Source organism: Artemia sp. Qi Xiang Cuo, chromosome 5 (assembly GCF_049724085.1).
Source record: "Artemia sp. Qi Xiang Cuo chromosome 5, ASM4972408v1, whole genome shotgun sequence".
Classification (NCBI taxonomy): Eukaryota; Metazoa; Arthropoda; class Branchiopoda; order Anostraca; family Artemiidae; genus Artemia; species Artemia sp. Qi Xiang Cuo.
Genome location: NC_142798.1, coordinates 42,993,733 through 43,009,339, shown reverse-complemented (window position 1 = coordinate 43,009,339; position 15,607 = coordinate 42,993,733). Strand labels below are relative to the sequence as shown.

The following is a 15,607-nucleotide window of genomic DNA, read 5'->3' as shown; positions in this document are numbered from 1 at the left end:
ATTTTAAATATATAAGTTTCGTCAAGTTTAGTCTTACCCATCAAAAGTTACGAGCCTGAGAAAATTTGCCTGAGAGGAAACACCCCCTAAAAGTTATAGAGTCTTAATGAAAATCACACATCAGATTCATCGTATCAGAAAACCTATCTGTAGAGGTTTCAAGCTCCTATCTGCAAAAATGTGGAATTTTGTATTTTTTGTCATAAGAAAGATCACGGATGTGTGTTTATTTTTTTTATTATTTTTTTTCCCATGGGTGATCGTATCGACCCAGTGGTCCTAGAATATAGCGGGAGGGCTCATTCGAACGGAAATTAAAAGTTCCAGTGGTCTTTTTAAGTGACAAAAAAATAGAAGGCAACTAGGCCCCCTCCCACGCTCATTTTTTTCCCAAAGTCGCCCGATCAAAATTATGAGATAGCCATTTTGTTCAACATGGTCAAAAATATAATAACTATGTCTTTTCGGATGACTTAGTCCCCCAGAGTCCCCGGGGGAAGGGCTGAAAGTTATGAACTTTACCCAATGTTTACATATAGTATCGGTAATTGGGAAGTATACAGACGTTTTCAGGAGGAATTTTTTTTTGTAGTGTGTGTGTGGGGGGGGGGGGAGTCGGGATTTACGTGGGAGGATCTTTTCATGGGGGAAGGGACATTTCTATGAAGAGGGCGCCGGATTTCCCAGCATTATTTAAAAAAACGATCAGAAATCAAATAAAAAAAAACAAGTTTTTCAACTGAAAGTAAGGAGCAACATCAAAACTTAAAACCAATAGAAATTATTACCTATATGATTGGGTTCGCTCCCTAGTCAATACCTTGCTCTTTAAGCCAAAGATTTTTGTTAGTACTATCATAAGAGCTATTTATTCTAATTAACGGACTTTGTGATTAAGGGGTCATTTTTAAAGAATTGGAACAAAATTCGAACTTTAGCGTAAAGAGCGAGGTACTGACTAGGAAGCGAACCCCCTCATATATGTATTAAAAATATATGAATATTGAAGTTCGTTATTTAAGTTATTTTGTAAGCTACATATATTTTTTACCAATAAAAACGTTCGTAAATAAAATTAAACAACTTTCGAGGAAGCCATTTAACCAAATAAAATTAATCTGCAAATTTTGTTATAATTATTCATGTACGGTGAGCCAAAATCTAAACTATATTAATTCAGAAACGTTCAAAAATTAAAAAAAAAAACAGTTTTTTTAACTGAAAGTAAGGAGCGACATTAAAACTTAAAACGAAAAGAAATTATTATGTATATGATAGGGGCTGTCCCCTCCTAAACGCCTCGCTCTTTATGCTAAAGTTACTCTTTCTCACAACTCTATTTTATAAAACAATAAAAAACTTTAGCGTAAAGAACGAGGCGTTGAAGAAGGGACAGCCCCTTTCATATAAGGAATAATTTCTCTTCGTTTTAAATTTTAATGTTGCTCGATACTATCAGTTAAAAGACTCGTTTTTTTTTTATTTTAAAAAAGAATATGCAGGAACGGTGTTTGGATGAATTCTTAAAAAGCTTTTTGTATTAACCTGTTCTCTATGGATACAGTTTATAAAGTAAACAAAACAAGACAGGTAAAAGAAAATCTTGGTATCATAATGTGTGACGGCACTGAGAGGGGCTAGTGAGGTAAATGACCTCCAAGACTGGTCCGAAATACTCCTCTTTTGAAAAAAGAAAAGAAAAATACTAGCTTAAAGGTCACCTTTTTCAGATTTTGGACAGGGGTAAGGGGATCTAAGAAAAGTCCTCTCACCCTGTTCATTCCTTAGAGTTAGATATGTGTGCACCTTTGATATTTATTTGTTAAACCAAGTTGCACTAAGTCTTGTTGAAAAAAAATAGGTTACAGTTTTTAAAATTGATTTACTTATTTATTTTTGTGTTTCTTAGAACAAGGATCTCCACACTTGGATATCCACACTTAAAAGCTTCTTTGGCCTGATTTCTTGTTTGATACGTGTTTCTTGGCATGGTACAATGACCTATTTTACCTTATGTGATTGCATAATTTACTCAATTATGAGGTAGTTATTGTGCATTTTAAATTGCAGGTCAATCCATTCATGTAATAAGCAGACTGGTACCCAGCGTAAAGTTATATTAAGTGGCTCTTTAACTCCAATGGATTTAAGAGTCTATGATCCTGCACGTCAACCTCGGACACCAACAAGCCTTTGTCAGGAAAATAATGGGGGTTGTTCTCACTTATGCCTTGCTGCCCCTTATGCTCCTGGATATTCTTGTGCATGTCCAACCGGTACAAAGCTATTAAACAGCAGTACTTGTGCTGACGGTGAGTTACCCATACGTAAAGGTCCGTTTCATCTTTGCGTAGTAAGGCGTGTTTATTATTTCAAGATATCACACTGGACAACAGATTTGTATTTGAGTCATTCCATGAGGAAGATCGGGCTATGATCGGGCTCTACAATAAATACATATTTCACAAATTGTGTTTGGCCTTTATTAAAGGTGGTATTTGACGATTTCTGAGCCTTTAGATTACAAAGCTGAGGTTAAATTTTCAATATTGAAATCTAACATCATAACAAAGCAAGATTTCACAAATAATGTTTGAATCTCATTAAAGCTAATATTTAAGGACTTACGATATTGTTGACTACAAACCAAAGGACAATAAATAATATACAATACAGAAGTCCAACATCGAACACCTTAAGTAGGTGTCACATGAACAAAGTTCTGTTTTCATCAAATCTGCTATTTCAGGGCTCTTGAGGCGGTCAAATACAAATTTGGTCCGATATTGCAATATAGAGTCGTGTTGCGACAACTGCCATTCCAACTCCTTCTGCCATATTTTTATTGTTTATGAACATTAACTGACATTTTACTAAAACATGTTTGTAGACTAAACATTACCACTATCAGAGGTAGTGCGTTTTTACTATTAATGTACATTAAATGGCATTATACTAAAAATTATTAGCAGATATTACCTCTAAAAGAGGCAGTGCTGTAGTCCTGGATAAATAAAGAGGCATGTGCCTACCATCTATTATTTATTTGTTTCTTTTCTGCAACTTAGTAGGAAAGGGGAGGTCTTAGAAACTTGAGAGGAGCCTTTTGATTAAAAATCAGAAGCTCAAGGGCCCTTTTTCAAGATCAAAATCGAACAAACAGCAATTAATCCCTTTCCCGTGCCTTTTCTCTACCCGCCAAGATATTTGATCAAAATTCCGAGATAGCCATTTTGTTTAGAATAGTTAAAAGGTCCGATAAATATATCTCTGGGGAAAGCATTACCCCCACTGCCCCATAAGCAATGGCTCAAATCATGCAAGTTTTCAGTTAATTAAATAGGTTTTAATAGAAAAGGCGGTCATATTTAGTCTTAATAGTCCGATCAGCTATGAGCTCTTAGAGATCGTTCGTTTGGCCAATATATCCAGGATTTTTCATATGCAACAGAGTTTTGAAATCATATGCAATATCTTGAGAATATTGGCTTGGGGGGGGGTCTAGTTGAAGCCTTCAGGGATTGTTGGGGGGGGATTAAGTGGAACCCAAATTTTATCGAAATTATCAAAATAGTATATCTCCAATGTATTGGGAACGACGTGGGTGATAGAGTTGAAACTTTCATGCACTTTTGGGAAAAGGAAGGGGAGGGTGGTGCTACGGCATATCAAATTTTGTGTTAAGAGTAGGGGAAATGGGAGAAATAATTTGTCTTTGATCTACCAAAAGGTTTTGCACTATAAGTTCCTGTGGGATCTGTAATCTATTCGCGGTGAGAAGTGGGTGAATCGCAACACAAAATATTTCCCAACGTTTTCAAAATAATTTGGTAATAGCTTGGGAACGACCGGGGGGGAGGGGAGTTAGATATTTAAAAATTGGTTGTATTAATACGTGACATCTGGATCTGAATCAGGAAGTCTTGCTTTCTGAGATTGACTTATACGTACGTAGCCAGCGACGAGGAGACCTCACAATACAATTTTTTGGGTAATAGAGTAGACAGAGGGGATGTTAACGGAGTAAATTTTAGAATAAAAAGAAGTTAAATCATTTGTCAGTAGGAAAAACTCGAATTATTTTTACACTCATCTGCTTTAAAATTTCAGGCCCTTTCAGGCCAAACTTCAAGACCAAAGGGAACTAATTAAAGACACAAATTACGGGAACATATCTAGTTGTATTGATTCGTGACATCTTCTTTTTTTTAAGACGACGAATCAGAAATGTTTTTATCAAATTGCCTTGACATGCCTTTATTTAAACAAAAAGAAACAACCACAAAAATATACCATAAAAACCCTTTATTAATGAAATGATGAAATAAGAAACGTGAATATTCAAGGGTATTTCCGGAATGGGGGCCAGATCAGGCTGGCTTCGGCCTTATGGAAGACCAAAGCCTATAGTCCAGGAAGTATGTGAAAAAAAAGGGCCTAACCCGGAACAAATTCCAAGAGAAATGATTCTTTGACTACCCAACTCAGAAAAATGCACTGATTCCAAGTACGCAGTTTGCTCATCTACCTGTTTCACAAATATTTTTTTTAGGTTGAGGTTGATTTTGAGGAGGTGAAATTCGTGTTTTCATGTAAAGGGGTACAGCAAAAAATTGATGTCAAGAACAGGGTGATAGATCACGGTGATTTTGAAAATAACTTTTGTTTGAAAGTAAAATTAAAACTTAGGTTTTTCGAGGCTGAGGTTGATTTTAAGGAGGCAAAATTCGTGCTTCCATATGAAGGTGTAAAACAAAAAAAATTATATCTAGAATAGGGTACTAGATCACGGTGATTATGAAAATCACTTTTATTTGAACGTAAAATTAAAACTTAGGTTTTTCGAAGCTGAGGTTGATTTTAAGGAGGCAAAATTCGTGCTTCCATATGAAGGTGTAAAACAAAAAAAATTATATCTAGAATAGGGTACTAGATCACGGTGATTATGAAAATCACTTTTATTTGAACGTAAAATTAAAACTTAGGTTTTTCGAAGCTGAGGTTGATTTTAAGGAGGCAAAATTCGTGATTCCATATGAAGGTGTAAAACAAAAAAAATTATATCTAGAATAGGGTACTAGATCACGGTGATTATGCAAATCATCTTTGTTTGAACGTACAATTAAAACTTATGTTTTTTTTAGGTTGAGGTTGATTTGAGGAGGTGAAATTCGTATTTCATATAAAGGCACACAACAACAAAATTGATGTCTAGAATAGGATAATAGATTACGGTGATTATGAAAATCACTTTTATTTGAACGTAAAATTAAAACTTAGGTTTTTCGAAGCTGAGGTTGATTTTAAGGAGGCAAAATTCGTGCTTCCATATGAAGGTGTAAAACAAAAAAATTATATCTAGAATAGGGTACTAGATCACGGTGATTATGAAAATCACTTTTATTTGAACGTAAAATTAAAACTTAGGTTTTTCGAAGCTGAGGTTGATTTTAAGGAGGCAAAATTCGTGCTTCCATATGAAGGTGTAAAACAAAAAAATTATATCTAGAATAGGGTACTAGATCACGGTGATTATGAAAATCACTTTTATTTGAACGTAAAATTAAAACTTAGGTTTTTCGAAGCTGAGGTTTATTTTAATGAGGCAAAATTCGTGCTTCCATATGAAGGTGTAAAACAAAAAAAATTATATCTAGAATAGGGTACTAGATCACGGTGATTATGCAAATCATCTTTGTTTGAACGTACAATTAAAACTTATGTTTTTTTTAGGTTGAGGTTGATTTGAGGAGGTGAAATTCGTATTTCATATAAAGGCACACAACAACAAAATTGATGTCTAGAATAGGATAATAGATTACGGTGATTATGAAAATCACTTTTATTTGAACGTAAAATTAAAACTTAGGTTTTTCGAAGCTGAGGTTGATTTTAAGGAGGCAAAATTCGTGCTTCCATATGAAGGTGTAAAACAAAAAAAATTATATCTAGAATAGGGTACTAGATCACGGTGATTATGCAAATCACCTTTGTTTGAACGTACAATTAAAACTTATGTTTTTTTTAGGTTGAGGTTGATTTGAGGAGGTGAAATTCGTATTTCATATAAAGGCACACAACAACAAAATTGATGTCTAGAATAGGATAATAGATTACGGTGATTATGAAAATCACTTTTATTTGAACGTAAAATTAAAACTTAGGTTTTTCGAAGCTGAGGTTGATTTTAAGGAGGCAAAATTCGTGCTTCCATATGAAGGTGTAAAACAAAAAAAATTATATCTAGAATAGGGTACTAGATCACGGTGATTATGAAAATCACTTTTATTTGAACGTAAAATTAAAACTTATGTTTTTCGAAGCTGAGGTTGATTTTAAGGAGGCAAAATTCGTGCTTCCATATGAAGGTGTAAAACAAAAAAAATTATATCTAGAATAGGGTACTAGATCACGGTGATTATGAAAATCACTTTTATTTGAACGTAAAATTAAAACTTAGGTTTTTCGAAGCTGAGGTTGATTTTAAGGAGGCAAAATTCGTGCTTCCATATGAAGGTGTAAAACAAAAAAAATTATATCTAGAATAGGGTACTAGATCACGGTGATTATGCAAATCATCTTTGTTTGAACGTACAATTAAAACTTATGTTTTTTTTAGGTTGAGGTTGATTTGAGGAGGTGAAATTCGTATTTCATACAAAGGCACACAACAATAAAATTGATATCTAGAATAGGGTACTTGATTCCGGTGATTATGAAAATCCTCTTAATTGAACGTAAAATTAAATCTTCCATTTATCTTTTTAGGTTGAACGATGAATATTTAGCAAACTACTATTAAACTCTAAATTGTCGATATGAATTGTATCATTTGCAAAGAAGAAATAGTGGAGGAGTAGGGAAAGGTCGTTTTAGGGGAGAAAGCTGGAGACTCGGTGAATGAAGCTAGTCAATCAAGGAAGCGTGAATATTTTGCAGCAGTTATTGGGGATCCTGTCCATAAGTCGTTCAGGTTTAGCTTCACAAACAAGAAACCTATTGAACTTCCTTGCCAGCTAGGCATGGATACAGGAAAAAGTCTGGACATCTTCCATAGCAAGTCGCAATATTTGAGGGATCCAGAATCGAAGCTCGTGGTAGTGGATCGTACAGAAGGTTAGGTTGTCTATTGTGTGTCTGAGATACTTAATGGGAATTTGGTTCGGTTCATTTATCTGCCTTGACGTAAAAAACTTTCTCATCTCAAGTACTTTTGAAGGCCTCAACAGTGCCGTCAGATAAACAATTATGCCCATTTTGGAAAAGTGTCGTTACCATCAAGGATTCGGATGTTGTGATCGGCATTACTAGCTATGTACTGCATGTAAAAATTTCCTTCCAGTCCTTCAATCTCTGTGCTGTTAGAAACCGAAGCGTTACGCTCGAAGAGCTTGGTCTCGTAATGTGATTAGTTGACACCTATAGCACTAAGCATTTCAATTAGAAAGCGGCTGCTTAAACCGACTAGGCAACTGGACAGCTAATCCAATCAGAAGAGGTGGTCTGATTGCCTTTGGCCAACAGGCTTGTAACATGCACTGGCCTGTTGACGCAACCTTCCTGACTGTTTTGTTTCCTACGAACAGAGTGTTGAAAAAAAAGCCGCTAAGATGAGGTCTGCTATCTCCCCGAATGGGATGCACATCCATTGTTGTTTAATACCTTTCGCATTACTTTTTATTATAGCTGCTGCAGCTTCGGCAATATATTTCTTCTCCAAATCTACGCCGACATTTTTTGGCTTTAAGTAATACTCGTGGAGAATGGTATGAGCTGTGGCCCTTAGCGTAATAACGTTCTGTCTGCCGTTTATTTCTGCAAATACTGCGCTTTCACCAAATCTGTCTCGCATCTTCTTTTTCGTGTTTCTTTCACTATATCCAGGATCCTCTGAATCGACCATGAACTCGCTCATCATACTAACAAGATCATTCAGTGTTAGTTGATCATCATCGTTAGCCAGAAAAAACTCGAAAACTTTCTCGAACGCCTCGTTCTGATTCAAGTTCTGTGTTCGACCAGATTTTCATTTTCCAGACTGTGTAGGAACTCGGCTTTACTTGTTGGGGATATTATCTTTCGTTATAAAGTTTGAGTAGCAGCATTTTTGGTAAACTACATCAGCAGCGTTTAGATCGGCAGTGGCAGCAAGAATGCTAACCATCACTGCTCCTGACATGTCATCATTTCTTTTTCCTCAAACCTGTCTTAGTATATGTCCAAAGTCTCTCGTTCTAACCTTGAAACTGTCTTTTTTCTTCTTCGTTCTGTCAAAGGTAGCTGGCGTTGAGCAAAAGAGACAATCGGATTTGAATTTGAAGTTTCCAGATAAAAGGGGAGATTCTCGTTCCTGACTTTGTTTCACCTGCGATAACAATGACAAGTACTGTTCAATTATTTTTTTTTATTTGTGAAGCTAGACCTGCATGACTCATGGACAGGATCCCCAATAACTACTGTGACATCTTCTCCCAAAGCGACATTTCCTGGCCCTTCCACTATTTCTTCTTTGCAAATGATGCTATTCATATCGACAATTTATAATTTGAGAGTAGTTTGCTATATATTCATCGTTCAACCTAGAAAGATAAATGGAAGTTTTAATTTTACGTTCAAATAAAGGTGACTTTTATAATCACCGTGATCTAGCATCCTATTGTAGACATCAATTTTGTTGTTGTACGCCTTTATATAGAAACACGAGTTTTTTCTTCCTCAAAATCAACCTCAACCTCAAAAAACCTAAGTTTTAATTTTAAGTTCAAATAAAGACAATTTTCATAACCACCGTAAACTAGTACCCTATTCTAGACATCAATTTTGTTGTTATATGCCTTTTTATGGAAACACAAATTTTTTCTTCCTCAAAATCAACCTCAACCTCAAAAAACCTAAGTTTCAATTTTACGTTCAAATAAAGACAATTTTCATAGCCACCGTAATCTAGTACCCTATTCTTTGCATCAATTTTGTTGTTATATGCCTTTATATGGAAACACGAATTTTTTCTTCCTCAAAATCCACCTCAACCTCAAAAAACCTAAGTTTTAATTTTAAGTTCAAATAAAGACAATTTTCATAACCACCGTAAACTAGTACCCTATTCTAGACATCAATTTTGTTGTTATATGCCTTTTTATGGAAACACAAATTTTTTCTTCCTCAAAATCAACCTCAACCTCAAAAAACCTAAGTTTCAATTTTACGTTCAAATAAAGACAATTTTCATAGCCACCGTAATCTAGTACCCTATTCTAGGCATCAATTTTGTTGTTATATGCCTTTATATGGAAACACGAATTTTTCTTCCTCAAAATCCACCTCAACCTCAAAAAACCTAAGTTTTAATTTTACGTTCAAATAAAGACAATTTTCATAACCACCGTAATCTAGTACCCTATTCTAGACATCAATTTTGTTGTTGCACGTCTTTATATGGAAGCACGAATTTCACCTCCTTAAAATCAACCTCGACCTCAAAAATGCTAAGATTTATTGAAGAAAAGTGATTTTCATAATCACCGCGAGCTATTACCCTATTTTAGACATCAATTTGGATATTGTACGCCTTTCTATGGAATTACGAGTTTTACCTCCTCAAAATAAAACACAACCTAAAAACAAAAATCATATTTGTGAAACAGCGAGATGAGCAAACATTGCATATTTGGAGCCAGCACATTTTTCTGAGTCGGGTAGTCAAAGAATCAATTTTTTTTGCAATTTGTCCTGGGTCAAACCGTTTCCTTCCTGGGTTAATACGTATACTTTCAGTTCACCTGAATAGTTATCGCTCTCCCCATCCACCCGAAATTCTATAGCAGGACTACTATTGAAAAATCTATTGCACAAACATAGTTCTGAGCCAAAATTTTGTCTGAGTTTTTGAATTTTATCATAAAAATTTAAATTAAATACCAACGTTTTAATGCTTAAGCAGGAAAACTCAAGGAACTTTAAAATGTTCCTAATCTTAACCAATAACAAAACTATGTAACTAGTAGAGCCATATTAAAATATAAGACCAGCAGACATAAAGCGATACAATTATGCAAACTTAAACCGAACAGAAAATAAAATGAATATGAAATGTACAAGCGAGTTTACTTTCGTAAGTTCTTTTTAATAATTTTGATTGTTATGGCAATTTTCTTTCTCTTTTGTCGATGTTTTGGCAAATGAAACCACTGTGCTCAAAATACATATTGTTTCAAATAAAATGCAAATACTCGCAAATACTCGAATTATTTAGAGGGTTTGAAAAGGGGAGTGGCCGATGTGGTCACTACTCATTTTTGTAAATCTTGATTAACCTTGTGGTAATATTTTTCGTTCTACTGTTATTGATGCTATGACAAATAAAAATTAACTTTCTCCAAATAAAATAATTTTTAGTATAGTACAAATAACGCTCTGACTTTTAAAATTTTAAGGGGGTGGTAGCCCTAATCGTGTTTGTGGTAATTTCTATTCTTCATAAGTTTGTCTCGATCGTTCATTTTAATTTCTGTTCGTTGTATTATTCATTCATTCATCTATAGCAGTATGTTTGTATTATTGTATAACTTTATTTCTGCTTGTCTTAGGTTTTAATATGGCACTTAACTTTTATTTGTAAAACTTTTGTTTTGAATTTTTTTTTTTTATAATAAGTTCATTGTATTGCACGGAAACTATGTCAGCTTCAAGGCGAACATAGAAAGAGTGCTTTCGTGAAAAGTAAAGAGTGATTAGATATATATCTAATCTCTGTAATAAAATAAATCAATTACATATTGTTTTATGTAAAGTAGAAGTTAAATGTAAGCGTAATTAGTTTGTGGTTTTAGTGGCGGCAACCCCTAATATGTAAGGTATTTTGTTTATATTATAAGTTTTTCACCGCTTCTCTAGGTATTTTCTTTAGTTTTAAGCCATAACAACAGCCTTTAATTTCAAGGAACTTCAGCAATATTCTGAAACATTCGGCCCAAAACTGGAGGTTGAGATTTCAAACCTTCCCCACAGAAATAGGGTGGGGCATGGGAAGCTCTTTTACATGTCTTTGTTTTTCTAAGTGGAATTTCTTTTTAATCATCTTAGAAAGGGCGTGAAACAATAGTTGGCCTGGGGGACAAAGACTATAGAACTGACTCTGTATCTGCCTTGTTTTCCCTTTAATATGTCCCTATATTGATGATATTGTTAATATTGAGACCGAAAGTGGTCTTTTTAGCACAAGAACGTTAGCTTGAGTCTGAAGTCAAAAGCTATTGAATCAAAAACATGGTATATTTGTTATTTTAACACTAGATGTTCAAACTTAACATTCATCTCAACGTCAAGTACACTGGGTCCTGTAGAGGGTGCTTGGATATTTCTTTCAGTGGGTGTGGTGCTTTATTAAAGTGTGTCTTGACCTATTATCTTTGTCTATATGCTTCCGACATGTTTTTCTTGAAAATTTTCTGAAAAGTGGAGTCGTTTAGATCAATCCTTGGGGGGGGATTGAAGGGGGGTTCTTTCTGCATGAATTTGACCATAACTGTACTCGAGGAGAATCAAGGGATCCTACAAAGAAATTTATGAGATAAGCGAACTAAAATATACGAAATTGTAGCTGCAAATATGATATGATATGATTTATTAACACTAAAAGCCCTACTGGGCCATGGTTAATACACATTACACTTCAAAAATAATAAATTAAAACATCCTTATTATAAACAAAACAAAAATAAAGTAAAAATAAATATTCGTCATAAAAATGTTTTCTCATGATGAAGCATTGAATGTCCCTTCTCCAGAATTACTTTCTGATCTCCTTAAGTTTTAACATAGTATGACTGCTGTTAATTTCTGTTCGTTATATTATTCATTAATTCATCTATAGCAGTATGTTTGTATTATTGTATGACTTAAGTAAAAATTAAAGTACAGATTGAGAGCTGCCTTTGTATTTTCTAGGCGCTCAACTAATACTATTACTGGCCAGACGGACAGATATCAGGAGGATATCTTTAGATACTCAAGACTACACGGATGTTGTTCTTCCTTTGGAAGGCATTAAACACGCCATTGCTGTTGATTATGATCCCAATGAAAAAATGTTCTACTGGTCTGACGATGAGGTTTGACTGTTTTTTTGCTTTATTTTTATTTTTTAGCTAGCTTTGGGATTTGATTGCCAGTTGCCTTGTGTATTGTATAATGATTTAATAGGTAGCCCGAATCTGGCAAGTACAAACCGTGAGATGCCCTGTGGAATCTTAAGCTCATTGTAATTTTCTTCAGGATTTTAGTTTTTTTTTTCTTTGTAATTCTCCTGATTCCTCTCCTTTCTTACTTCTTTTTAAATCAGAACTATCCCTGCTGACATCTAACTCCTGTGTATGTTGGATGGCCTTGGTATTCGTAATAGCTGCCTGTTTGAACGGAAAGAATTAATTTAAGGTTACATTGGAAGTTATCTTCAGTGCAGTAAAATTATGGTTTGGCCGATGATAAATTGGTGTAAAAAATATTTTTACACTAAAATTTTCAAAAAAAATGATTAGAACACCATATCTAAGCGTTTAAGAGATTGTCATCACATACTGCTGTCATTCTCAAAGGCGAACGGAAATTCCCATCATTGAGCTCGTTCTTTTTCTTTGTGCTTTCAAATTAGCATTATCATCGCTACCACAGAGTCCTTAATGATGCCGACCATAAAATAAAGTGGTTTCTGCTGCTGATTATTTTCCATGCGATTTTTTTCAGGTTTTGAGCATATATCCGAAAGGGAGTATTTTCATGATTGTCTTTTTGTGTGGCTTCAGAGCCCCCTGTAAAAATGACACCTCGTACGCAGAACTTAAGTTCACCGTAAGAATTTAACGCTTCAATCGGGCTGTCCTTTGTTGTAGAGCGTTTTAAGAAAGTCGCTCCAAGCTTTTGGTTAGTCTCCTTGTCGATGTATTCAGCAGCAAAGAGTTCAAAAAATTTGTTTAAAACACCCTTAAGTTTGTTCAGTAAACAAGCCTTTCACAATGGGTCTTCTAACTCTGATGAAACCTTAAACTTCGACTGCCCGATGTGGGAAAAGAATAGCTCCCGACAGATGTCAAGGAGATCTAAATAACTAAAACTTTGTAGCAACGTCTAAGTTAAAGGCCCTGCGATAGGTCGTCTAATTTAGCTTGTGAAATATTAAGGCGCAGGGGAAATTGTGTTTGTGAAGGAATGGTTTATGAAGCTCCCTCTCTTAAGGTGTTGCCCTCCTTGGAAAAAAAGCTTTCTAAGTACGAACTTGTATTGAAGAAATGGGTGTTATGGGCACTTGACTATAGGGATACACTCTTCTAAAAGAATACCCTTTTCTTTACTAGAGGAACACTCTAGTAAAGGGAATTCATCATGAAAATTTAATATAGCTATACTGATTTGATTTGCAGGAACGAGAGGCGATAAATGATTCCAAATTTTCCTTTATTTGTGTGTCTGAATTACGTTAGGTACCTTAATTACCTTAATTCACTTGTGAGTGAAATTAAGTTCCAATATGGATCTGCTCTACTCTGCTTGATGATGATGGTAGTACAGTGTTAATACTAATTGGTAGTGCTCTTAACCAAGTCACATCACATTTCTGGCAACTGGAAGTATGGAAGTCAGTTGTATATTTAGTAGTATGAAAAATCTCGCTCGTATGTCCACGCCTTGTTGCACCCCTAGGCATATAATCTAGTCTAGAATGATGTTGCACGTGTAGTACTCACCTGTTTATCACATGGTCAGTAAAATAGTTTTCGTGGTTCAGGGTAAAGTGGTACGGCTGGACAAAATAGTTGATATTTTTGCTAGCATTTGAATAATTTCAATTTAAAATAATCCTGTTTAGTAGTTTTATATTTGTGTCGTGTCTGACTGGGACATTAAAGATGCCAAAGCTAGAAGTGATATTTAATGTCGTGTCCTCTGTCATTTGAAAATGTAAAATATGTACAAGTAAAAGGTAATACTCCTTTTTTTTTACACCTGGCTTATGATAATATTCGCTTTGCTAAAAGAGCACAAGTGGTAGTTAAAACCATTAGTGTGATTTGTAAAGTTTTTCTCTTTAAAAGGGCACAGTATGTGCGCATTTTCGAGCACATTCTGTTTTTTTTTCTATTTTTTTTTTCAAAGACAACAGTAAAGATTCCCTTACAAAAAATTACATAAGCCATGATGAGGTGAAAACTGGAAATTGCGTCTTCCTGCTTAGGAAAATGTTGCGAAAATCCCAGTTTACTCGATTGTTGGGAATATTTCAAAGGTTGGGGCCTGGGAAAAGTTAGCATTTATAAAATCTGTAAGGGGGTTTCAAATGTATACTAAATAACTCATTTATTACCGTCTATTTTGCACAATCGGAGTCAATAAAAACAAAAAAAAATAATTCAAGGACTCAAAAACTGGAAAAATTTAAACTAATTAAGAGAAAAGGGGGATAATACGGTAGAAATGGACCGCTATTTAGCAGTGCGCCATTTTGTCATCTAGAACTTAATTTCTGAAATGTTTGATTGCTATTTGTTTCTTAATATAAAGTAATTAATTTACTATTAAGAAAGACCGAGAAAGGTAAAGCAAAAATTCTGGATACCTCTAGTAGCTGGTTTTGATCTGTTCTAAAGCACTATTGTTAAAAATACTGCTAACGCTAGCATAAAAATGCACAGAATGGTTACAAGAGCTGGACTGTAGTCTAGATAAAACTCTGTGAAACAATTACTTCGGTTTACATTATTTTTTTGAATACACCAGGTATGTTTCATTTTGACATCCATAGGAACCCGAGACCGGAAAGAGATAAGTGATCTGCAAAGTTTGCAGTCCAAGTGGTCAGATCCTATAACAGCATTAAACACAGGATATTTGTATTTATCTATATTGAGGAATAACACAATATTTCGAAAAGAAGAGGCAAATAACTGGACAGAACGCGACAGGCCAACTTGAGAACGTCTAGCGAGAAGCAAATCATGTGTATAGGGTAAGCACGACAAGTCTAAAAAAATCTCTCAAACAGGGACTCTGAATATAAGACAGTACACTGACAATAGAGGCATTAAAAATGCCCAAAACATTCTCGACAATCTAACTTAAGCCGCAAGTAAGGAAGGGAAGAAGCGTTCACTGCAAGTTGATGCAAAGCAAATCAAACTTGCGAATGGCAAACGCTGTCAAATGCTTTGGAATTATGTAAAATACAAAGGGAAGAAGGATTTGAACTAGCCTTCTTCAAATATGAACAGGAACCCTATGAGAATGTTGATTGCTACGTTTTTCACAGAAAAAAATTCATTACAATCATATTTAGCCAAATTAGAATCATGTGAGAGCAGTATATGCCGAAAAAGCTTACTGGGTGGACATACCACAGTAATATACCTTTAAGATTTGCAAGAATTTGGATTCTCTTTCTTCAAAACAGATTTCACGCTACCACAAAAAAAAAGAATCAAGGACAAGAGACCTAGCAATGCACATTTTGAAACAATATCTGCAGGTGGGAAATAAGTTCAAAAGAAGTTAAATTGAGGGGCATAACACAACTACCACCAAGGTCAGCTGATTTTGATATAACACGATGAACATATGT

The 15,607-nt window shown here is 34.7% G+C and overlaps 1 protein-coding gene across 1 annotated transcript in view; it reads left to right on the top strand.

Moving 5' to 3' along the window:
• The window catches only part of arr (low-density lipoprotein receptor-related protein 6), a 144,859-nt gene that overhangs the window by 29,055 nt on the left and 100,197 nt on the right, over nucleotides 1-15,607 (top strand). Inside the window, exons 6-7 of the mRNA XM_089089617.1 lie at nucleotides 2,071-2,312; nucleotides 11,947-12,110. Coding sequence (XP_088945743.1) covers nucleotides 2,071-2,312; nucleotides 11,947-12,110 — 406 coding nt within the window. The remainder of the gene's footprint in view (nucleotides 1-2,070; nucleotides 2,313-11,946; nucleotides 12,111-15,607) is intronic.